This window comes from Harpia harpyja, chromosome 11 (assembly GCF_026419915.1).
Source record: "Harpia harpyja isolate bHarHar1 chromosome 11, bHarHar1 primary haplotype, whole genome shotgun sequence".
Taxonomy (NCBI): Eukaryota; Metazoa; Chordata; class Aves; order Accipitriformes; family Accipitridae; genus Harpia; species Harpia harpyja.
The window spans coordinates 24737285-24763725 of NC_068950.1; the positions used below are offsets into that span (position 1 = coordinate 24737285).

A 26441-nucleotide genomic window follows, 5' to 3' on the forward strand; every position below is an offset into this window, starting at 1 on the left:
GATGTGGACTGGCTCTTGAGTCAGAAACTACATATATGAAAATTAAAAGTGACAGCTTAGCTTCTACTTCTCTGACCAAGAAAAGGAGGTGGTGTGTAAGTTGCAGCTACACAGAACCATCACGAGGCCCTCTAACATTTTAACGTTATTCTTCTTATAGACCCATTTCAGTCCTCTAAAGCAACAAAAAAAAGTGATGGGAACATGAAGGAGAGATTTTTACACAGTAGAGGGGAAAACTTAGCTGGGGCTGGATTCAGTAACACCTCTTCTATGGCGGACATCTAGTTCATAGCTTGTAGAAGCCCTAAAAAACTTTGATGACCTCTGAGCTCTAAGAGCGAGTAAGATGCAGTGAAGATGTGTAACAGTTTATATCTGAACATTTATCTCCTTAAAATGGCATGGACATGTAATGTGCTGGCTGTCTTGGTGAAGAAGGGTATGTCTATCTTGCAGCCACTTTCACCTGAGAAACCTCAGCTTGGGATAAAAACTTGAACAATCATTCAGCTTCGCAGATGGGTCTTGCTGCCGTAACTGGGCTCCAAGTATAGCCATTTTCCTAGCAGCACCTGAGTTAGCTAGTTTAAAATAGCAAAGACTGAAACATAGTCCTTTACCTTTAGACAAAGACGTTTTTCTGCAAAGCAGCAGAGTCTAAATTCTTTCTAAATTTCTTTCCTATGCAGTTTGCCTTGTCTGCTCTAAATAATTCATTGGCAATTAAATGTGTCATGTAGTTCAGTGTGAATGCCACACTGCTGACCTGAATTTGAGCCCATGGCTCCAGCAGGTTCATGACTGGCCACAATGAAATCAGCATGATTCCTTTTTCATTTGTAAAGACAGACCTAAATTATTATTATTATTCTTTTTTTCCTCCTTCCCCCCTGCCACCCCAAACAAACCTTTCACAAAGAGTATCTGTGGGGAACAAGTTCAGGGTTGAGGACAGGAGGATGAAGACATGAAAAAAAAGTAAATGTTTATATTGGCTAATCAGCTCCTTTACTCTGTGCAGCTTTTAGTGGAAGCATAAATCTACTTACGGTCTCTGTGGAGCTAATGTGTAGATTTGATTCTATGAACTTAAGTACAACTCAGAACTTAACCTTAATTTGATGGCATTTTTATAGTATATAAGGTGTGTCACTATGCTACAGTCAATTTTCTCTTTATTCTTTTTTCTGTTCATATGCTTTCAGGGCAAGCACAGCATGTTACAGACTACATGCACTCTGTGTACTCTCTAATGGTGACACTGCTTTTGTTCCTCTATTTGTTATCTTCTAATCTAAAATTAAATTAATTCAAGCTAAAAATATATAGCCTTTTTGTATGGCTCTGTATTGAAAAGGTGAACAAAGGTCTCAAAGAAAACTTGTCCTGAACTCAGATGACGGTGTATCATTCTAAATGCTCGTGCATGAGGATGTGTAAGGGGGAATAACGATGAGAAAGAGTCATGCTGAGAGAGAGAGTCATACTGAGTCAGAACATCAGAAATTACAGAGGATAGAGAACTCACTGGAGATCTGAACAGAAATTACTGAAAAGGCTCTTTGAGGATAAATAGACAAAAAGATGGACAAAGGAAACCACTGGATATTTGGGGATGTTGCACAAAATTACTTCATCTAATCAGCTGGATAATTATGTGTGTTCTTCTCTATACTTTTCATAGAGGAGTCTAGAGGCAAATTTCTGGAACCGAAGTTTCTGGGAAGTACAAATAAAAAATGAAGGCCATTAGCAATCCCAGAAGAACAAGTCTTTTACAAGCTGAAATTATTGAACTCAAATTAACCTCCTGGGCTGGAGAAGTTATACCATAACTCCTATAGTAGATGACTGAAGGAAGTATTGAACCAGTAGCAAGTGCTGATCACTTTGGTGAAGTTGAGACAGGCATAAGAAAGCAACAGTTTAATAAAGGAAAAATGCAGTAAAATTGAATTAAGGAGAAACTGAGGGTGGTGCCAGAATATTATAGATCACCAAATGTATCCTCTATGATGGGAATCAATTTGAGATATCAATATATGATCATCTACCTAAAGAAACAGACACACACAAAACCTGATTGGTTAGTCTTAATATGTTACAACTAATTTCACTGGTTTTTGGAAGTGATGATATTTAAACTTAGGAGTGATCAGCGTTTTTGGAATGGCTACAGGCAGTCAATTCAGAGCAGTAGGCATCATATTTGAGATGATAATGAAATGAATGAGATGTAATCATGAATATTTTTCTGCCTGCTCATGTGTAAAGCTACACTGATTTCCCTGGGACACCATGTAGGTGCAACACACTGCTTGCAAACGTCAGGCTTCAGTGGCAGTATCCCAGTAACAGCAAATGGTTATGGGAAAAGAGACAGGGAGGCGAAGGCTGGTGTAGTAATTCTGGTTACGCCTTTCACCAAAATTATTGTCACCAAATTATTTGGGCCAAATAGAGCTACAATCCTTCATTCCAGCTCTGGATCATGCCCACATATATAAATTGAAAAGATACGGCAAATTAATCAATGCTAATTATGAGTCTTAGCCCACTAGACATATTTAAGACCAAATACATCAAATAATTGAGGGTCTTTAAACATCAGTGAAATTGGTTTGTCCCAGTGAAAGGGGACAGATTATGACATTTGCTGGAAGATGGTTACAAAGTGAGTGATTTCATGATTCCCAAGTGTGTCGACCATTGAAATAAATGGAAAGCAAACAAACTGGGGGAGAAGTGCCTTAATACATAGACAGAACATTTTAATAATATCCATGTGACAAAAATGTAATGCCATGAGGCATAAAGTTAAAACAGAAGCTAGCATCTGGGGCTGTATACAGAACAAGAAAGGAGTGCAAAGCTTTAGTGAAGTGGATGTGACAGAAGTAACACAGTTTCATGTCTGCTAAACAGGTACACAGAGAAATTATGCAGCTGAGTCAGAGACAGAAATTGTAGTCATTTCAAGCATTCTATAATTTTGCTGTAACTTTTTTGGAGAGCAGGAGATTTTAAAAAAGCACCAAAATTTTGAAGGACTGCAAAACATTCAAATATTCAATGACTAACAGGCAATAAAGGTTAACCTGGTGTGGAAAAGATATGGAAGACTACTATTGTAGTCAGTGAAGAGCTTCACAATTTCTCACTAGTGTAGTGCTTATATTTAGGTCACTTCATACTAATGAAGCCCTTGAACTAAACGAGTAGCAGATGTATTTGAACAGTACATCTTATTGACTTATACCTTCAGATTCCATGTTTAAATCTATGACCTGTCATCAGTAATTGAACTATCACTATTTTATCACATCAAGCTTGTTTAAAGTAAGATATATAGTCTGGTTTTTATCTCAACTGATATGCATGTCCAAAACCTGCTTTTATAAACAATATTAATTTCTCTCCTGGCTAAGTAGGGAAGCTAAAGACTAAATCATCAGGGAGGATAAACCACCAGTTAGAAACACCATGAAAGAAAAGGCATGTGTTTGGGAACACAGAGATTTGCACTGTTGTGGCCTTTCCCCTAATAAAGGGATTTTTTCAGTGCTGTCAATGTAAAAAATTTAATCAACTAGAGAAATAGAAAACAAATAAAATCCTCCCACAAATCCCCAAACCAAGCCTCACAAACTAAGACCAAAATGCCAGAACAGTAATGTATGTTAGTCAGAGGTCTCAGATAAAGTACTTGGGTGACTTCTTCCCCTGCCTGTTACGGGGAACTTACCCAGGTCCCACTGGGAAAAGAAGTAGAAGCTATACATATTAGTAATTGTATAGGAAATTGAAAATAACTAGCTACTAACAACTGCGCTTCGGAATCTGACAAAGTCTTCCAAAGCCCACTGTCGGCTTAATATCTGTGAGAGACTGAAAGAGTTAATGTCTCAAACATTGTGGTGGGGCAAGTTCTGCTTAAAGACAAACCCTGCACAGCAAGGAACCAAGGTGAAAAGCCCATCAGCTCAGACATCAGCAACAGGAGGGGGAGGGCATGCTGGAGGGTGCACAGCTCGCTGTTCTGATACAAAGATCAAACAATGGCCACGTCTGCAGGGAAGGAGAAGTTACTCCCCAAACGACCCCCAAACCCAAAGGCTCACAAACTACTCATTAGCCTGCTGAGTTCGTGTGCCTGCCTGAAGGAGGGGCAAGGATGATAAAAGGACACAAACTGAAGCCCCAGGTGCGCAAGCCCACCAGAACTGGACCCCTCAGCTGACTGAACCAACGCTGGACCCAGGACCAGTGAAATCTCTCTCTCTTCCTTTTTCTCTCTCTGTCTTCTTCTCTCTTTCCTTTTCCGTTTCCACAATCCCTACACCTCATCCCTTTAAGACATAAAACGGTTGACCAAGTCTGGGACTAAGAGTGGATCCAGCCGCCCCTGGGCCCTTCTCTGAGGAGGAGTCTAGAAAGCAAGGGGGTCTGCTCTGAACCTCGTGACTCAATGGGAGGGATCTCCTTATTCCCTGAACTGATGTATATGGTTACCCTGGGTTATACAGTTTACAGAAGTAGTCCTATGCCAATTCCTGTTGTGAGAAACCCTGCCACCTACTATCACGCCTCCCCAGTTCAGTTTGCTTCTGTCATGAATAAAATCTTTAACTGATTGTTTGGTGTCGTTTCACCTTAATTTAGCCCAAAGGAATTTCAAATTAAACACGACTCCCTGGTCTGTCCAGTCTGGGTCATGACAGTATCTTTCTACAGAAAACTGAACATCACTAAAAAGGCACTTTTGCTCTCACCTGTGTTATAAAAAACTGAAAAAATCATTCAGACTTTTATCTAGGAAAAAAATCTTGAAACTGGGACAGAAAATATAAAATGAATACTTAAGAATGTACACAATGAAGGATAGAACCAACCTTCCAGCATTGATAATATTGAGATCAGCTCCTGAGCAAATATCTTCCACAACATATGAATTCTCTGAGCAGGATACATTTAAGGATGTATAGTTAGGCTTGCAAACAGTCAGGAAATATGGTGCCTGATATCCTGTTGATAGTTGTATAATATCAGTAACGAGAGCAGTAGAACAAAGACCAAACACATGAACACCTAGGAAAGAAATCAGTAGTGCTTGTTAACTTTATTATATGCATAAGTTAGATTAATTCATTGTGACAAAATACATTCAATGGAATTCTGGTCGCTTGTGTCATTGGCCTTGAGAGCATTTAACTGAAGAATAAGATGCTTTTTTTTTTAAGAAAACTTACTGCAAAGTTGAATTCTTTAATGTAAAAAATTAAGATTATTTATGCTTGTTTTCTTCCTGTTGATACTTAACATTTCATTTTGATGGCTTGATGTCCTCCAACATCTTTTCATAAAAGTGAACTACGCTGGAGCTGCTTCAATTTGGAAAGGAGTTTTCTGAACTGACTAAAGGACAGCCAACTCTTTGAGGAGAGCGTATGTGCTTATCCAGTCCTTGGACTTGCCCACTGGGATACAGGCTTTTAATAACATGGACAGCTGCCCATTAGATCGCTGCTCTGAGGACCTGTTCTCTTTCTACCACCAGGGACTCATCAGCTGGCAATAACTTTGGCTACCTTCACATCTCTGATATTTCTTGAGTACCAAGTCCTTGCCATGAGCACAAATATTTAAGTCTTTTTGGTAGTTGATCAATGTTTCCATCTGGTTAACAATGCCAAATTCACAAGGCAGTTGAAGTAAATGCAGCTGTTTTACTGAGCATTTTCAACTGCTTTTCCCCTAAAAATTTACCTCTAATTCCCTACTTGTATTCATATAAATTTATTTTTCACCTTAACATTGAAAGAATGCTAAGGTCATTAAAATATGAAAGAAACTGCAAATTCAGAGTATGAATCAGGAATTAAATCTATGCATCTTTGAGCTTGTCTTTTTTGGCGTTGGAATGGGATGCCGTACAGGAGAAGAAGTGGAGAGCATGGGCTATCTTTACAGTCCTTCTGGCTGATATTTTAATCTGCCATCCCCTCTGCTGACTTCCTCACTGCTGCTCTTAAGAGGATGCTTTACTGGTCATAGAATGTATAACCTCTCCTGTCATTACCTCCCTGCTTGCCAGAATACAGAAAGCTAGTGTATAGTCCTCCTACCAGATTTTCAGTCTGCTGTCCTGCAGGTTGTCTTAGCCTAGGCTGCTGTCTCTAATGAAAGATTTCTGGAACAGAGAAAACCTTCCCTTTAGCCACTCATTGGTAGAGGAAATTAACTGCAAGAAGGGGAACAAAGTCCAGTTGCCTTTTCAAGTTCATTTTTCATAAATGACAACTAAGTAAAATAAAACAATTCAACATGACCCTCTCTAGATTCTAGCCCTTTTTCAAGAGGTAGATACACACATCCCAGAAAAAGAATGTCAAATCTACTGAGAGTTTCTGACAAGTTTTTACTGTTGTGCTGAATACTGTGTCAGGTGGGTTGAATCCTTATGAAGACAAGCAGGGGAAGCTATACACTGAAACCATTAAAAGGAAGCCAGCTCAAGGTGGGCAGAGAAGGAAAAACAAATTATTCTTTTAGAAACACTGACAATAGTACAGGAGAGGAAAGGGAAGATGGAGAGTGTAGATGCTGCATTACTGAGTACGGGGCTGCTCTGCTCTTCTTGTGTTTTCTGGCAGAAGATCTATGCCAGTGACAGCCCTGCACTGTTCTGAAAGGCTGTTTCAGAGAAAGAAACCTGCATGGTGAAAACTGAATGTATATGGAAAGCTCTTCTTTGTGACTAACATTTGAAACCCACCAACAAATCTGACAGCTCTTCTAAGGAAAGAATTGAAGTTGCATCCTCCTGCATTAATATTGGCCTCTGTTCCAATCCCATTTCTTCTTTTGGACAGGCAACAGTAGAGAATTCCTTCTCCTATCATTATCTGCAATGACAAAGGAGCCATTAAATTAAATGTAGCAGTTACTCAGAAGACACTGATTGAATTCAAAGGGCTGAAATATAACTATACCACAACCAATGTCATCCACTGATGGGTACTCGCCTTTAGAAGATTTGTATCAATATGTAAACATTCAGTAATGCACCTTAGCTTGAGTGAAGGCAGGCAAGAAGGTGGCATTAAAATTAAACACAAGTGGCATACAGTATACAGTGCTCAATGGAATCGGGGTCTTGATCCACAGCTGAAATCTGATGCTTCTACAATAAAAAAGTAATAATTAGAAAATCTCGCCTCTAAAATAATCCAGAGCCACTGCAACATCTTAGTGCTCCTGAGGTGGTTTTAGCACTCAGCCTTGGCCTCAAGCCTAGCAATCCCTAGCAGTTTCTAATTACATGGCAGCCCGCTCTTCTGTATTTATTTAATTTGGCTTGGGTTTTAACCAGATCCACAGCAGTAGAAAAAGTTCTGTCCTTATGGTCCCTCTGAACACACCAAGCAAAACAGATTATGACTGAAGCCCTAGATGAGAGTTTATAACAGAAATAAAGAGAAGAATAGAAATTAAAAATGGTGTTACTTGCTGGAAAATCCAGATCTGTTTATACATTTGCAGTCTCAGGTTTGATTGTTTTCCTTGTTGAATAGTGCAACAACTTGGAAATCTGTACAGGGCTTGTACAGAGTTCAGAATAAGGGTCGGGCTGAAATATTGAAATTAATGAGGCCGTTCTCACCACTAAGAGGGGAGTCACCTTGTCTATCCGCAGATGCATTGAAAACTAATATATGCAATGCACAAAGCTTACAATGCAATGAGATGCTAAAGAATCTGAATTATGCTGTATCTGCTGTAATTACCAGTGAAGTTTGTGCATGCTAAGACCCCTTACCCTAGCAGAAGGGAGATACAATGGAAAAGCTTAGTCTAACTTTTTTAGCTAAAGGTTTAATAAATTGAAATTTCCTTTCTTTGCCAGAAAAATTGAAGTAGTGAAGCCTGTCTCATTACATAGAAAAGTCAGTGGTAAGGGTTATTTAAGGAATTTTAATTAGATGAGAACTATAGTCACTATTATCTGTTTCTATTCAATCAATTTACAGCTGAAACTTCCTGGAGAAATCAGTAGTATTTCAAACTTAAAAAACAGAGAAACTCTAATAGTTTTTCGCCAGGCTCTAGCAAATGTCTGGCACAGGGCAAAAGACCAGAGGGACGGATTAGCTTGTGTGATAGAGGAGAAAATTGGGAAACAGCAAGGCCTATGTCAAGGAAAATTCAGAGGCTGGTATTTCCAAGGAAACAAACTCCCACAGTAGAGGAGGCAGTAGGACTGAAACTGCCAGCAGTGAATTTCTCTCCTTGCGAATTGATTTCCCAAATCAGTGTGATCTAATTTCCTGGTGATCTCTGTTAGAAAGCACATTGTTACCTTTAAGTAGGTTTTTAGTCAGTGGCTGATAAGGGTTTGAACCTACACTGATGTGATTAAATAACTGGTCCTAACATTTTTGAATTAATAACTAGAGAGAAAATATGTCAGAGGATCAGATTCAGAGTTCTTTGAAGAAAATGGAAATCATGTTGCAATTCAGGTATATTTATATTCCAGACATAAAATATCCATACAAGTCCAGTTGTTCCACACTGAAGTCTCCTGTGGTTTATGAATACATATAGAATGTTTTTACATATAGAATGTATTGATATACATATGTCAGTAATACAGGTAGCAATTTTCTGTAGCACTTCAGGGCTACAGGACAGACCTAGTTAAAGCAGTTGCTGCTCACTAATAATGAGCAAAACCCCCCCAAACATTAAAGCACCTAATCCACATAGATCCTTCTGTAATAATTACAAAATGCTAGATTTGTTGTAAAAAAATTTACTGTAAAGTGAACAGATTTAATATGTTCTCCAGTCTTGGGAAAAAACAAGTATATCAACAAAAATAACACAGGAACAAAAATTAAGTCCTATTCTAATATTTAAATGAGGCTTTAAGGAGGGATTGAGACTGGAATTTGCTTGTCGACTTCACCTTCCGCCTCCCCCCCCCCCCCTTTTTTTTTATTTTTTCTTATTTACACTCTTTGGTAATATTTAAAATGTGGCTTAATTACACCTGTATTTTATTGAGTTTTGACGACCTGCCTCATACTGCAGTACGTGAACTGCAGACAGGGGCTAGCATCACATAGCTCATGCTTTCTCTTCTATATTTTACAGGTTTTATAAAGTGTGTAATTCATTGAAATGTTAATGAAAACTAAATTATAAAATGCTAAACTCTACAAGATGACAATGACACAATTGTCATCTTTTTGCATTGAGCTTCATTGGCCTATTTTTCCAAAGAAAAAGGGAAGAATTGGACAAATAAACCCCCCTAGTTTTTTTACTTCAGAAGTGGTATTGAATAATAAACAGCTGATGCTCTACACCATCTTCAGTGCCTTTTATTAAAGGAGGTTGTGTATTTCACACTATCATTCAGAGCCCATTATCCAACTAATACAAGCATCGCATTCATGCTCACACTAATACAAAAGAACAACACCTTCCTAAAGCTTGCAGCTTTTAAGCAGTTGTGCTTTGAAGCTTCAGGATTTACTTTCTTTACCAATCTTATATTTGATAGGCATGCTCAAGTGTGGGTTTGAGTTCCTCACATGGCATGGTTTTGGTTAGTTATCTGTACTGCTGGTAGGAAAATGATTCAAGCAAGAATAGCATTTTCTATTGCAAAATTTCATGCAATGCTGAAATAATTTAGCTGTAATCAAAGCCCTTAATAAAATGGGGCGTCTTTCATCTCAGTTGAAGATGTTTGATATTACCTAGGCTTGACATAGACTCTCTGAAGTAAAAATCAGCTTTTACCCCCTACTGTGGCCCAAGTGAGTCTATATAGATTCCTTCTATGATTGTTTCAGGGAAGTCCACTTTGTTGTTATCAGAAACACTGTCTAGACTTAAGAAACCCAGCCAAACTGCAATACAAACAAGTTTCATTTTTATCACAGTATTTGGTGTTTGCAGCAAGCATCTGCACCAGGAACACTAAGAGCCTTAGCTCCCAGTTCCTAAATGAGTACAATTTTTAGCCTGATGGTTGCACAAAATCCTTCAAAAATGGTTTCTAAAGCAACCAAAATCAAACACAGAAGAGTTCAGTTTAAAAAAAGACAAACAAAAAACATCCTGGAAAGCAAAGAGAGAACAAGACTTGATGATTTTTTTATGGGCATCACATTTTACTGATTTTGTAATTGCAAATTGGCTAGTATTATAAAGGAACGAACTGGTTGAGTTTAAGGGAATTCAGAGGAGCTGGCAGCAGAGATACATTTGCAGCTGGCCTTAGAGAAGTGCCTAACCGAGATGCGCAGTCATCGCTGTCAGGGGAGAGAAGAGACCCTTTCAGAAGGTTGATTCAGCTTTTTAGGTGCATGGAATCACCCACTCAAGGTGAATTTCTCTCTCCATTTGCCCAACAGGAGCAGTATGAGAATAAGGCTCCTGTCTGAGCTGCCTAAAACCAGACACAATGAATTCCCTTTAGTGTATATATAAAGGTAAAGTCTTTAGTTTCATTTTACTTGGACACAGCAATTCCAGCAGTGACAATACTCACCTGTATCAGACCATTTATATATTTTTTTTCTGTAAAATAGTGGCCAAACTGCTCATATTCTGACAGGACATTTCTGTTCTGCTGAAATCATCCCCTCCCTTTGGGTGAATGATTAAACCAGCTTCCTTTTCCCTGCTCCTAATGGCTAACTCGCCATTTAGAGGAGTCCCAGTGCTATTTGGGAAAGTGTAATTGATTTCACTGGCACGGTTGATACACCTTCTCACTGAATGAAGCTAGCTCTAATAAAAGTTGCATGTTCAGGGCTGTAAATGAAAGGCTTCCACTTCCATCAAAATCTTGAATTTTTGGTGTATCTCAGAGTGTGGAGATGGTCCTGTCTGTAAAAGTTCAAATATTTGTACAGCATAACAGAATGATTCAGGCTATTCTTACCCAATAGTAGATGCTGTTTCTTAACATTAATGCCCACAATCAGCATAGTGTGAGTAGGTGAAGTGCTACAGGGAATGTTTTAAGGAGTGTGTCTCCTTCTGTTATAGAAGAATAAAAGATGAATTTAAAATCCTAAAGTAATTAGCCTGGATGACACTCTGCAGCCTAAGTGAAACCAAAGGAGCTATTTTCTTTATGCCAACTGAAACTTTGTTCAAAATCTTTAATAAGTCACAGTGGCACCTCAAACTTACCGTAATTGACGGTCCAGCAAAAACCAGACTAAGCAACATCAAGAAGGGAACAGACTCTTGTGTAGGTTCAATGTATGGCATACTCAGACTCTTGTCATAGCAATTAAATCCAGAGTGAACTGGCTTGAAGACATCCGTAAGTTCAAGAAAATAGAGGCTAACCACAGAAGATGCCAATATGGGCAACTAGAAGAGAAGAAAGTAACAGATTACTGTTTGGAAATGGAATAGCTATGCTTTTGCAAAGACAACATAGTCTGTTAATAAACCTCTGTGATGTTCGCTGTTTACATCTCACTGCTCCTTGTCATATCCATTTTACCATCTTTAAATAATTAATTCTCTAGAGACAGGATACTATTCAGTTGATACCAAATAACCCTGTTGTCTACCAAGCTAGTCAAAACACTCAATCCAATCTTCAGCCCACATAATTTAGCCTTTTCATCTATGAATCATTAATAGACAAACTTTGATTTATTTTTTTTTTTAAAGGATGTAGCAGGACTGCAGTCTCCCATGTGGGACCTTAGCATTATGTTGGTCATTAGGACCCTTTTTGGTCCTTTAGCAACTCTATGTCATGTATATGACACTGTTTATATTAAAGCCAGTTTGCATTAAGATTCAAAGTAACAGTTAATGAAAAACAGTAACCAGTGCTGCCCTAGAATCTAAATAGGTGATAATACAGTGTTCTGCCTTTGCACATTCATTTTGTAATTCTATCAAAAAACCAATTAACTTTGGCAAGACTCAGTCTGTTTAGAACCATGATGACTATGGCTTACAATTCTGTTATCCTCTAGCTATTTAGTGATTTTACCCTTCGCAATTACTTCCAGTAATTTATTAAGAGCAAAGTTGGCCCCTCTGGGGATAAACTCACCCCAGCTTGCCACCAGCTCCTGAAAGCACAGATTCAACCAGTAAGCCTCTGTGGAAGGAAGTCGTTCAAGAGAATAGCAAAAAGGCATTTTGAAGCCATTGGTTTATAAGTGAACAGAGGGGGCAGCCCTTCCCCCAGGGTGGGCATTGGGGCATTCAGAGGTGACCAGCAGCATATGATTATTCTCTGTATCCTCTTAGTAAATGCTCAGAAATGTTTTTTGTTTGTTATTTCCCAGAGTCCTCACTGAACAAGGCAACATTAGAACAACTGCCTGCTCCTCCGCTGAGATGCAATGACTCTTTCCCTGTGTCTCTACTGCAATGAAGGTACCTATGGATAATATGATGTGAACTGCCTATCTGCTTCGTTTTCTTTTTTTCTTTTTAAGATGGTTATCACATTAACTTTTCCTTATTGTTAGCTGCAGCTGAAAAGTAAAAGCTTGCAACTACTAAATAGATTCACTTAGACAGATAAAATCATAAATATTTGATAAGGGTGTATCACATCTCTTGAGAAAAAAACCCTCCTTTACATCAAGCACCTCACATTATGAGAAATAGGGATTGTCCTAACATAATTTGGGGCATACTTAGATTATATTATTCTTGCAATGTTCAGTACACATTTACAAAAATAATTGATTGATTAAAATCAATGTCATTCATCCCATTCTACAATGGAGTAAAAAAGTAGAGGTAAAACTGAATAAATATGTATATTGGGAAAATGATGAATAAAACCTGCTATATATGGCAGAGGGACAATGGTTTCTTGCATTAACTGGCCATTTTCAGATTTTTAAACACTGGGCTTTTAAATTGCAGACTTTTTGTGCATAAAATGTGATTCTGGGTGGTTAAAGAAGGAAGGTTCTAGCTAAATTTCACTGAAACACTTTTTAATATGACAGTTTTTTGTTTGAAAAGAACAGCTTATCTTTTGATGTGCTGAAGGACAGAGTTGAAGAAGGTAAGTTGTATCTTCAAAGCGTTCTAAGCAAAATCTGTAGAAGGTGGAGAATGGAAGAATTCTGCCTGTCTCGTTATCTGTGTTGAAGTTGATTGCATTGTAATGTTGCATAGTATAGAGGCTGTGATTGTATAGAAAGGGAGAGAATGTGTATTGGCATCCCTAAGTGCTATGAGCATTACAAAAATAACACCAGGCATCTGTAAGTTTGTTTCAGTAAGTAGTGTGTGTGTATACACATATATAAACCCCAAACATATATGTATATTTGCGCTTACATACTATATTACACATATATATTATGTATAGCATATAACATACACAATATGTAATCCATATTATGTGAATACATAACTATTATATAATCTGACATATACTATGTATGGAAGAATTATATAAAATGTAACTAAATTGAGTCCGGCTTCCTGCCCATCACAGGAAGAAGTCCAATTCTTTAGCTGGATGCATTAGATAATACTACTTCTCACTTCCTGCTGGACGCAGTCCTTGATTTACTATAGTGCGAGCATGCATGATTCGTCAACATGGGCTAGACTGTTTCTAGTCATTATACAGATGTGCAGGGATGAAAGAGGACTTCCCTCAAGTCTTCATACTCTGGGAATAATTAAGATATTGTTGTGGAACTGGGTGCCCTTCTCTCCACACCTGCCTGCACAGGGACTGTGGAGCTGTTTGGGCTAACTGGCCTCCTGACCAGAAGGCTAGCACAGTGCATGCTGCCCGGGTGTGCAGGGAGCTTGCACTGAGTCTCTGCTGCTCTTGCTGGGACACTGAAATTCTGCACAGCATTTAACTCTTGAAACATTTGCAATGTCTTTTATTATTAACTGTTTAAAAGTCATACCTAATGACTTAGCCAGAGTCCAGGTCCCATGGGGCAAAGCATCTTATAACAGGATACAAACCTATTCCAATGAGCTAAAAGGACAAAACAGGCAAAGTGCCTATTGCCCTTCTTTTCAGAAATTATGCCCTTTTATCTAGATGTCCCCAAAGGTTCATTTCCTAGAATGGAAACACAGAGCAGGCAGACTTATGGAACACTTTGCACTCAAGAGTTTCATCTTCATTGTGTATTTTTCCATTTCTCTAATGTCAATAAAAGGAAAGCCTGTCCTTGAACAACAGGCTCTGCATTACCCACAAGTCCACCTCTACTTGGATTCTTAGGCAGGCAACTGTTTTAAGTGGCAATATTGAACTATCAAAAATAGGTGATGTTTGAAGTGATATTTTATTGTGAGACACTAAAATAAAAGACGTGGGTAACTTTTTTAAACTACTGTATGCAAGCTATAATTTTGTTAATTACAAAATCAAGGAATTGTAAGAATTGCATTTTACTGTCTTATGACTTCACTACAGGACTCCCATATTATTTCTGACTGTAATTACCCATTCTGCTAAAAGAAAAGAAATAATTCTAAAGGACTATGAATCTCCAACATAACTGCTTACAATACTAATGAATGGGTTTATAATCAATTTGCTGTATACAGTATGTCAGATCCCACAGGACATTTTTCTTCCTATCTTTTTAAAAACACAAATATAAGATGTGTCTTCTAAAAGTCTAATGTTTCTTAAAAAAAAGCAAATGTTTCTAAAATCTTCTGAACAGTATAACTGGCTATTTAATATATGAATATTTATGCAGTGCTCTGCTTAAGGCAGCAGTAGTTCTGTAATTACAGACTTCAGCTCCCAACACCTTGAAAATGTCAAATATAATTAGATGGTGGAATGTGTATTGTTTTAATTACAAAATGGAATAGGAATTTTCCTGTTCCTAATTAGAATAATAAAACTCCCAGCCTCAGTTCACATATCTTGACTAATAAGTCCTTCCACTCTTAACTTCCTTGGTTGGCTAATGGAAAAAGATCCCTGTTTAGCTTGTAATTTAGACCTGTAAGTGTAGAGTTTGACCCAAGTGGTCAAACTCTGTTTGGCTTAGAGTCTTAAAGTCAGGACCACAATCAGCATAGCTGCTGAAAAGGTTTGATTTGGGGTTTATTTATTCTTCTAAAAAAGATTTTTTTTTTCTTTTTCCTGTTATTTTCTTAAACTGTAAGTTAAGAGCCTTTATTAAGCTATAGGACTTTGCTATGAATAATAATTAATGTTATTAGTATTTTAAAAGATTTTGCTGTATTGAGCTAGGAATTGGCAAGCCTGAGAAAAGACGATCTCTATTCCCAAGAGCTCAACAAGAATGTAAATACCTAGAGATCTTGTAAGGAGAAAAATGAAAGGTGACAACCTCCTGTGTGTTACGTAGTGCAGGACAAACCAAAAGAGCATTCAGTATCACAATAACTTCTCTTAACTGATGGGATATGTAACAAATCTTCCTTCTGGCGAAGAGCCACAAGATATTTATCACATATTGCAGAGAACTGAAGGAAGACATGGCTGTGAGACTTCAGAGGTGGAAGATAACAGTTCTTCAGGTTGCCCATTGCTCTTCTGTAGGACATGCTGTGATTGCTCCTGGGGCTGTTTTGGGGTGCTCCTGGTTTACTTGTGAGGATTACGATTACCCACACTGCCAGCACAATTTGTTATTGGTCATATAATATAGCCTACACATGGAAGCCATGCTGGTCCTGCCCCAAACCCACAAGTTGGCTACCCCTTAACCACCAGGTCCAAACTTGCTGGGGTACTCCCAGGTAGATGGAAATGCTTCTGTTAAACTTCCCTATGATTAGTTTTCCATGGCTTCAAATGCACGAAAAGAGGAACCTGTAGAGCTGTAGCCCACTAAATACAGTGTTGTCATTGCTACGAACAAGCTGCAGATTTTGTACAGAGTTTGCAAGGACTCAGGACTGGGGCTTATCAAACATGCTTTGTCTGTACTTGTCTTGACCTGCCTGGAGCTTTGTTTTTGGCTCAATTGAAACAGCAGTTTTTCTAATGATCTTAGAAATTAGGTTCTGCCTAATTTGTTTTACTTTCACCTTTCTTTGTATGGTACAACTCTGCATGATTTTTGTATCTATATCTAGTAGTAACAAGTAGTTATTCTGTATAAAATGAGCTATTTATGACTCTAGTGTAGTGCATCTCAAATCCTTTGTCAGGAGCAGTATGATATTGATGATGATTCTTCCTCACTCTAGGAACCACATGGGTTCATTTTTATGTTTGCTAATGTGCTTTCACACCTTGCTCTTTCTCTTTTGGTCTGTCTGCACATTACATCCCAATTTACTATATGCGGCATGGTTTACATATGTTGGATGCTTGTTCTTTGTACACTCTGTTACCCCAAAACCAGTTTTGCCAGCTGCAGTTCTGCATTTCCTTATCTGACCATTGGGTGAGTTGTTTATAGCCTTGACGTCTCCAGTACCAGCATATGCCCTATCTCTTATCCTACACCTGTAACTCCTCCACATTGCACCCTCTGTAATGCAGGAATACAGGTCTGGTATGACAGCAGAGGTCTTGCAAATGGGGCAGTGCAAGGCAAAGCCTTAGTGGGAAAATCTTATTGGAGTGTATGAAACCCTAAATAGCACAAGGTTGTCCTTTGGATAGCTCAGCATCTTGAGCACTGACTTTTGTCTCCGGCCTTCCGCCAGGCATACAACCTGTTGTTATGAAGGAAACACTGAACTGCTTGCTCTTGAGTTAAAATGTAGGACCTTTAACTTTACTATTCCACAGGCTCTCTGCAGAGCCCTAAATTTCTAATTCAAGGTGGTCCCTGGAGAATTTCCAAATAATGAACTTCACTAAAACCACATTCTCACTGCAAGCATTACAGGCAAGTCAGTAGCAATCAGATATTGATGGTTTCTTAAATGACAGTGGAGACAGTGAGGCTCAAACCAAAAGAAAGGCAACAAATAAGCACACACCCCACCCCCCAGTTTCTCTCTTACCTTGAAAGAATATGCAACTGGATACATACATAATTCAAAACTCTCTGGGAACCAGTAGCTTCTATAAATTCCCTTTCTCTAAAACTGTACACTGGTAGTTACATATCTAACTCTCATATTTGCCAGCACTTAACTAAGCAAAGAGTCCATATTTATCTTCAGGAAAATAACATCTTAAAATCCATGGGCTTTGTGAGAGTGCAACCATGAAGTGTCACATACTCAAATGTCTGAACCTGTTCTGTAGGTTGCATTTATGTGACCTCTCTTTGCTTTGCTAAAATGCACTACAGGTGTTATCTCTTATCGTGAACTCATATCCAGATCCTGTGGTGGTGTTGTATTGGGCTGTGTTGGTGGCTACCGGCAGACACTCTTTAAATATGGGTTACAAATTGATTAGCCTGGGCTATATTTCAGTCAGGCTAAGTAGGGGGAAAAATGAAAAGCCTCTCTTGTAATTATAGTTGAATATTGAAGTCACTGCTCAGTGTGCTGGCTGGAATGACTTGAGTGATCTTCCTTGAGACTGGATGCAAATACAAAGGCTGTGGAATTGATTAGTTTTACCTGCCTGTATAAAAGATAGGCAGAAAAGAGAGAATCAGTATATATGTGGCTTTCAGAGGAAGTCAAGACATGATTAGCCAGATGCAGAAGAAAGGTAGTATGACTAGTCCACCTGTCAAAAAGGGTTAAGGGATGCCTGATACACTATTTGGATCCTTTATATTTTGTAAATAATTTTTAGGCTTGGATGGCCTGGGAATTCTTAGATCCTTAGGTCATTCTGCAACCCTTCCGCAGCAAGCAAGGAGCTCCTGAGCATGGGAGCTGCCTCCTGGCATTTCTCTTGTTTTCTGGGAATCAGGGAATCTTTGTAAGCTATCAAGTAAATAAACAGGATTGCCTCAAAGAGATAGCTAATGAATGCTATTGCTTTCTCCTTTGATAAAAATACCAGCCAGGTACTTGGGAGAAGGATGCTCTATTTAATAGCTATGTTGTGTTCGCACTGCAAGGCTGTGGCATTGTGGAAGATTCTATTAAAATGTATCATAAATGTCAGTCCTTGTGCCAAATAATTCATGGTCTAAATGACAAGGCCCAACAGATGGATAAGACAAAAAAGAGGGCTGTGGTGGGTTGGAGGAGACAAGGTATTCCTATTCTTAGCCAACTGCTAACAGTGATTGCAGCTTTCAACCACCCTGGCTGTTGTCCTGTTGTACTTTGCTGTGAGATTCACAAAAGACAGGAGGAGAGACTGGAAGGAGGACAGGTCTCTTTTATGCTGGCAGGAATGAATACTGAGGTCATGACTATGATTGAATACCTTCCAGAAATAGGTCAGGAAGAAGAAATGGTATCAGCCCAAATTCTGCCATTTTCTCTTGGTTTGAGAACACATGGCTCCTTCTTAGCTACACCAGTGCTGTACCTTCACCCTTGGTGAGACTGCTGTGCAGGACTGGGATTAAGACCAAGTACAAGCTCAAATGCATTGTAAACTGGGCTGTCATGAGGACTTTTGAGAGATAGCACTAAGCACAGGATGGCTGTATATCAGGGAACTTGCTTGACCTAAAAGTCAGATTTGTAGATTTTTTTATGTTCTAAACTTAATTCTTAAATGCCTCAGGCTTATAAGAGAAGGCATTCAGGCTTTTCAGAAGTCCTAAGTTTTGCATCTGTATAAAGGCGTTTTGCTTTTCTCTCTGAACATGAGTTTCTGCTGTTTCTTGTCCCTTTTTTGGATGCAGGTTTCATCTGGCCCAAAGCCATAGGAACTGGTCTTTTCTCTAAAGGATTTTTACCTCACCATTGTCTAAGTTTTGTGGAAACTAATTGCAGAGACATGATATGATGGTCCTCCTTCTCCTAGATTTAACACTATTGGATGTAATTTCAACTCACAGTTTAATTTCAAATCCCAGATGTCATTGAAAGCTGTTATCATTACAATTTTGGAAAATTAAGTTATCCTTATTTCCAGCATTGATTTTAGAGTTTAATTTGTTTGGTGACTGCCAATTAGAGTCTACCTTTAGAAATACAGATACCTTCGTGCAGCTCCTCAAACCTCTTGATCTTTTGCCAAATCTTAATAGAAAACCTCTCAGTATGTGTAAGACCAGAAATAGAGCTGATACATCACTGATAAAATTCCTATTTATTTCAGAAATCTCAAAATCATGCTGAACGCATGGTAATCCTAAAAGTGCTTATTTCCTTTTTTTTTTTTTTTTAATAGAAGTATGTGAAGCAGCAATTACACAGGGAGAGACCAACAGAATAAAAATTGTTTAACAAAAATATTCTCAGGCAGGAATAATCTAAAAATACTTTTAAAATATTTCTTTTTAATTAAGTATATGTGCTTAAATAGAAAGCAAATCCTTAGGCAGAAATTTTACAACACAAAAAATACCATTAATGCATTTCTTTTCAGTGTGACTTCAAACATAATTGATGATTCATTAATTATTATTACAATTAATTATGATTATTGATTAATTAAATCAATGATTAGTTATAATCAATGAATAACCACAAACAATGAGATTTAGGATATTGCACATACTGTTGATTATGAAACTTCTTTTATGCTCCTGCTGCAAGGTAAATCAAGAACAGCAACATACCAAAAAAAAGGTGGTTGTTTTCGGGTCAGAGTGTTACCGAACTTCAGCTAGAAGTTTCCTCAAAAACCCCATCTCTAGGGAACAAAGCTGCCAGTCCCTACACAACACTACAATTTATTCTACTCTCTAAAACACACTGGTTTCCATACATACATGTCGTGGTTTAACCCCAGCCAGCAACTAAACACCACGCAGCCGCTCACTCACTCCCCCCCCACCCAGTGGGATGGGGGAGAAAATCGGGAAAAGAAGCAAAACCCGTGGGTTGAGATAAGAACGGTTTAATAGAACAGAAAAGAAGAAACTAATAATGATAATGATAACACTCATAAAATGACAACAGCAATAATGAAAGGATTGGAATGTACAAATGATGCGCAGTGCAATTGCTCACCACCCGCCGACCGACACCCAGCCAGTCCCCCAGCGGCGAATCCCTGCCCCCCCACTTCCCCGTTCCTATACTGGATGGGACGTCACATGGTATGGAATACACCGTTGGGCAGTTTGGGTCAGGTGCCCTGGCTGTGTCCTGTGCCAACTTCTTGTGCCCCTCCAGCTTTCTCACTGGCTGGGCATGAGAAGCTGAAAAATCCTTGACATTAGTCTAAACACTACTGAGCAACAACTGAAAACATCAGTGTTATCAACATTCTTCACTCTGAACTCAAAACATAGCACTGTACCAGCTACTAGGAAGACAGTTAACTCTATCCCAGCTGAAACCAGGACAATACATTAAAAAAAAAAAAATTCTGTGGGTGCCAACCCTTCTCCAGCAGCCTACTCCCATGATGTTTTGCCACTTCTGAACTCCCTTCCTACAAACTGGACTTTTAAGGGACAAGATCGTCAGTCAAGATACAATGTTTGTAACAGCTCAGCTCCCGTGTATGTAGGGTTCCACAATAGGCTGTTCTTTATTAATTTTGGCTGCAGAGTAATAGATTTTTAACAATTATAGAAGAAAATCACAGAGAGGGGTATAAATTTTTGGAAGAGGTAATAATTTGACAAATTTAATATCCTTTAATTTCTAACACATTCAGGCCTCCTTTTACTACTGGGGTATTAGGTCAGGAGGATGGTGCAGGACTGAAAAGGGAGCAGGGCCTTCTTTCACTATGAACAACTCAACCTCTACACTTGCCAAGCAAGTAGCCAAACACAGAGGGAGATCTGACATGTGGTATTTGCATTTTTTCTCCCAGGACAGCCTTGGCACAGGCCTGACACCTCCCTTTTTGTTCCCCTTTTCTGTTCATCATCTGCTAAAAGCTGGTGGGATGCAGGCTGTATGGCTCTTCTGTAAAAGCATAGAAGTGATGTGGAGGATGTAACGTTGATGACTTGGCCAATGAACTATATAGCTGCTTTGAATGCATAGCAGCCTCCTCAGGCCTCAGATAGCCCCTTAATATTTTGGGGATGCTGGCCTCTAATGCACATGTATCCTCTGTAAGTCAGCCACGTGACAAGGTCAGCTTAATGAGCAGACTGTTAAATGTATTTTTCCTTCTTCCCCTCCCCTCACACATGGTTGACTCCTTTGAGAGAAAAAGCAATGTATTTGGAAAGTATTATGCTACTTCCACAGTATGGGGATAATTTCATCTTCTGCAGTTCAGGTTTTTTGTTGGTTATTTTTCTTCCCCCCTAAGGCTAATTTAAGCATAACAGAAAACCTATCTAGAGAGAAATGTGACTATACTATGCCTCCAAGACACAGCGGTATAGTTTAACTCTTACACTGAATCCGAACATCCTGTTCTTAGGAAGAAAGATTTGGCCCTATAGCCTACTCTCCCTCTGCTCTTATTCTAATCAGTGCACTCCCTTGGCTTTTTGTGTCTCTTGCAGTCACACCTATACATGACTTGCAGGTGATAAAGTGCATAAATGTGGTGGGTCATGCATGGCTGAATAGCTGGAAAAAATGCCAGATGTGACTGAGAAGTGGCACTGAGCTACCAAGTGATGCATACAAACATTTGACATTTCAAACCTAGCTCTGTCAGTGTATGTTAGAAACAAAAGGAAATAAAGCATCTGGTGCTGAGACACAGTGAACATTCTCTACATGCACTTATTTCAATGGAAGCTGATGACCTGCATTTTGCAGCCTGGAGTCCTACAATGATAACTGATTTTTGTGCTTTCTGCTGGTGAGAATTCCAGCTCCTTTGGGGAACGAGAAAAGTGGTCTTCCAGTACTGAAAAAAGCGTTTCAAAACAGTCCTGATGTTATTAACTCCTGGCTGCACTCTGGAAAACCTAGAAAAAAGAAGCTACCTATATCTGTATGCATGCATCATACACAAGACTCTAGAAGATAACATAAGGAAAAAATTTAACTGTACAAGGGACATTGTCTGAAGTGTCTCCCATTTTAGTCCCTGGAAGTTAAGCAACCAACAGATGAAGGCTGTGGCACCGGAACACAATTTAGGTGGAGAATAAGTGCATCAAGTCACTCAGATTGACAACACCTTGGCCTTTTGCCTTCTCACATCTGGGGCACCAGATGAAGCAATAGTGCCACAGAAGTCGAAGGCAAAATTCATAGTGACTTCTGTGAAGCCAGGATTTAAACCAGCAGTTTTTGATGTGGAATAGCATGGGTGAAGACAGTCTTTTTCCTCCACCAAGAAGAAATGTATCTGTCTGTCGTGCCTCTAAAGTATGACCATTCTGCCAGGAACAGAAACTACATAACCCTGGAAGTTTTCCAGATTCATATTAAAATGCGAGACATCCGTATTTCATCTGTAAGTGAATATACTTATGATATACTCTGAATATGCTGAAAAGAAAGTCAGTTAAGAAAAAGCAAAACTTATTCCAGGAATACTCATTTTCAGTATCTCCCAGAGGCATGTAGACTTTTTACCATGAAAATGAATTCCCGCTTGACCAGAGGGACTGTGAGTTTTCATGGCAAGTTTTTTCTCAGCTATGCAAATGAAGCTCAGATAACCCATACAGTCTACAGAACCCTAAAATGCCACAAGCATGATTAGGAATAAAACAGGCCAAACTGCCTGGCAGTGCTGATTACCACATGCTTCAGGTAAGCACGATGCACAAGGCAGTCTAAAACTATTCAGCTGTCAGGAGTGTGTGCTGATCACACGATCTGCTAAGCAGAAGTATTACCAGTGTTTTAAAATAACCTCTAAAACATTCTTATGATACAAGTTATTTTATTTTATGAATCGTGAAACTTCAAGATATGTAATTGAAAATGTGTTAAGATTTATTTCATAATGCTCATTTGTTTGCCTCTGATGTTTTTAGAGAATGACCCATCCACATTTTTCAGAAGCTCCATCTCTTTCATTTCTTTTTCATTTCTATGTCTTCCAAAGCTCTAGCCTGATTCTCCTTTTGCTTTTGCTGCGTAAATGAAGAGTAGCTCTAGTGATAACAATGATCTCAAGAGGGGCATATTGGGTTTATGTTTTAACTCTGTTGTTGATAAAATCTGCTAGTTTGAATAATTCTTAAATTAGACTGAAACCAAAATCAGGCCCAGAGTATTTCTTTTGAAGTTAACCATCCGTTGGCCTGCATATGTTCTATGTAATCGTATTTTATCCAATCCTGAAAGTTGCTGCCACCAAACATGTTTGTTTACAGGAGTTAGTCTCATTCATAACACATTCTTAAGGATCTTAATAGCAGAAAACCCTCAGTGGCAGAACTGTATTTGCTGCTATTTCTGAAGATAAGGTCCTTCTGAAGCACGGAATCTGTCTTTACTTGTTCTGCATGCCTGAATTATATTGGTTATTACAGGTAATTTTTCCACTCTCTAACTATATATATTTCATTTGTATACACATGAACACATCCCTTTCCTACTGCTTTGGAATTTTGACTTTCTCCTTGACCCAACATCCTTTTTTCCATGTCTTTCCTTTTGTCTAGTGTTTGAGAGAAAAAACAGCACTTTTTTGTAACGTATTTTCTAAACAATCTGCTTTTCTTTTGGCCTAGACCTCCTAGGTCTTGATACAAAGTGGATGACAGCAAACCCTAATTTTCTTGTTTGAAGGTGCAAACTTAACGAGCTCTGTTTTTTTTATTGCAATTCAGGGTGGGGAGGGACTGTCTGCTATGAATGGGACATGGAAAATTAAAGTTAGTGAGTGGCAGAAGAAAAAAATCATAAAAGAATTGACAGCATTCAGAGGAGAGAGGTTGGAAGCCTGTTTCCCATCATCCATGCAACCACTATTCATGAAAGTAAAAGCTTTAAAATTCAGAGCGCCTTAATTAAATTGGGTAAGTTTTGTTTTTAAGTAGTTGAATCACATTAGGAGCTTACCTCCTGCTTACAAAGGAAATCCGTATTAGATAGTAATGCCAGTCAACCACACTGGGTGATTCCTCTATCCCTTACACTTGTGAACTTCTCATTGCAATTAAATTATCTTTGATGAAATCTCTCTTTATGAGGTGCAACTCAATCTTTGGTTCTCCTTGAGCCAATCACAATGGAAGAATCTAAGCCATAATGTCCTTTTTCTGATGCTGTTGAAGTGCTGGCATCCGCCTGTGCTACAAAGCTCTAGAAAGGCATTCTCATTAGTCTTACTGGAATTAGTGCACATGCGGGTAAATGCAGGGTGGGTGTACGTACGTAACACATGCCAAGTGTTTCTTTCTAAATATCATAAAAATTGTTGTCACCTTTTCACTCAAGTGATATGACTACTCAACTAAAATGTGGGAAATGGTTTCAAATCCTCCTGCAGTGTAATGGGAGAGGGCTGACAACTCACCAAAGAGTTTCCTAATCGATGTTTAAGCTCAGGTGTATTGCATCAGTTTTTTCTCTTGATGTTGCTTTTACTTGTACTGAATACCTACATGTTCATGAGTTCAATAATTAGAACTTGCTCCTGGGGGAGAAGGGCTCACACAGGCTCTGGACTCTGCTCCTGCAACTGAATAACAAGTAAGTCCTAGAAGTTCATTAGGACACCATTCTTTTAAGCGAGAACTCCGACTCCCTGTCAGAGCAGGTGGGTGTTGAAGAGATCTCCACTGCTTTAGATCTAGCTGTAAATGACTTGCTGAAGGTCTTAGAAGTCCACACCAGAGTGGAGAACTCGCCTGCTTCATGTGGGAACTGTACACAGAGCTCAGTCTAAGTTCTTCATTGCTCATGGAATCCTTTGCCTTATTCCTTGTAACAGCTACAGGGAGCTTCTAGGGGAACTACAAGTATGCAATTAATATTATGTAAGGCAACTCTTTTGAGCAGCAGGCACACGTTTTGTGCTGCTGCTCTGTATTTCATCCCATCTTGCTGCAGGCCAAAGCCAAGCCCACCAAACAGCACAGTTCTGTTGTGTCTTGCAGGATCTCTACATTGTCCCCTGCATTAGAGTTATGCCCAAGCTGAAGTCCAGCAATCTCTTGTCCTGTTTGGATTCCCAAAGCAACAAAGATGGCACAGAGACTGAGGAAGCCCCTACATTTTTTTAGGGGCTTCTCCAAGCTTGACCTCTCCCTCCTATGCGAAGCTAGTGTAAGATACATGGCACAGCAAATGCCTTCCGTCAAAAGGCTTTTCTTGAGCAGGCCTAATTGCATTGACAGGATGTGTTGGATACTTCCATATAACCAGCTTCTGCAAAGCTTTCCAGTTGGTGCAGCTTACTTTGGGTTAGCTCCTGACCATGTCCAGGTGCTTGGGGAGCACAGGGGACAGAGACACTCCACTGTTATCTAAAACTCCTTCTCAACCTGACCCCTTCTGCCTCCTAGAGAACCTCCCAAGCCCTTCAAGTGCACCTGAAAGAAAATAATTTTTGTTTTATATTTCAGCCAATGTTTATATTTTAGAGTTTTGTATATTAAGGGTTGTATGTATTTTTTATGTTTTTATTCAGCACACCAGTTATAGTTAACTTACACCATATTTTACCACTAAGTTGTTCACATTATTTTCACAATCTCTCTCTGAGGTAAGTTACATGGTGCCTCAAAGTGCCTCAGTCACCTCCCTGTGAGTGGGGTCACCTGAAACACTTTGCTCAATCCATAAAACATTCTTACCTCCTTCTTACTGCTGTGCCATTAAACAAATTAACATCACGCCAATTTCTTTAAGCTTAAACTGTGTCTACTCATATCTTATACAAGTACATAAGTGACTGTACTTTCCAGGGGGGCTAAATGCCTCCGAGTGACACACCAAGCAGCTAGTGCCTCTGCAACTCCACCTGCTACCAGCTGAGCAGCCATAGCAGGTTTTGCTCTTTAAGATGTGCCGAGAACCCCATTCCATCTTCAAACCAGACATTTTTAGCTCTGTTAGAGGAAGCACGTAATCCAGAGGTTGGTAGAAACTGATGCCACTGATTATCATTTTGAGAACATTTCTGTTTCCCTAAGCATTCCCTTACGAAAGTGGTTTTTATTCTACTAAAGCAACGCGAGCGGCGTTTGCCTAGAAGCCAGCCCTTCTTGAAACATGTCTTCCTCCCGAGAGGTTCCTGTGCACATAGCATGATTTAGTTGAGCAACCCTTTCATTTGCTGAGTAATTCCTAGAAATAATTCGCACTTGAAAAGACTGCAAAGAAGAGATTCATTTACGCCTGCTCCTTATGGGGGGCTTCGATGCCGATTTTGGTAAGGCGAAGCATCACGTAGGGATTTTGCATCAGACGGTGCGGAAGCAGTGCCGAGGGGAGCTCCCTCCCCGCGGGGAAAGCGGCATTCCCCGCGGAAAGGCTCCGAGGCGCGCCGCTCCCCGCGCCCGCCGCCACCCCCCGCG

General features: G+C 39.3%; 1 protein-coding gene across 1 annotated transcript in view; it reads right to left on the bottom strand.

Annotated features, from left to right (window-relative positions):
• PLPPR4 (phospholipid phosphatase related 4) overlaps positions 1-26441 on the bottom strand; it is a 35883-nt gene that overhangs the window by 9178 nt on the left and 264 nt on the right. Inside the window, exons 2-4 of the mRNA XM_052801823.1 lie at positions 11221-11406; positions 6779-6908; positions 4896-5091 (exon numbers count right to left, since the gene is read on the bottom strand). Coding sequence (XP_052657783.1) covers positions 4896-5091; positions 6779-6908; positions 11221-11406 — 512 coding nt within the window. The remainder of the gene's footprint in view (positions 1-4895; positions 5092-6778; positions 6909-11220; positions 11407-26441) is intronic.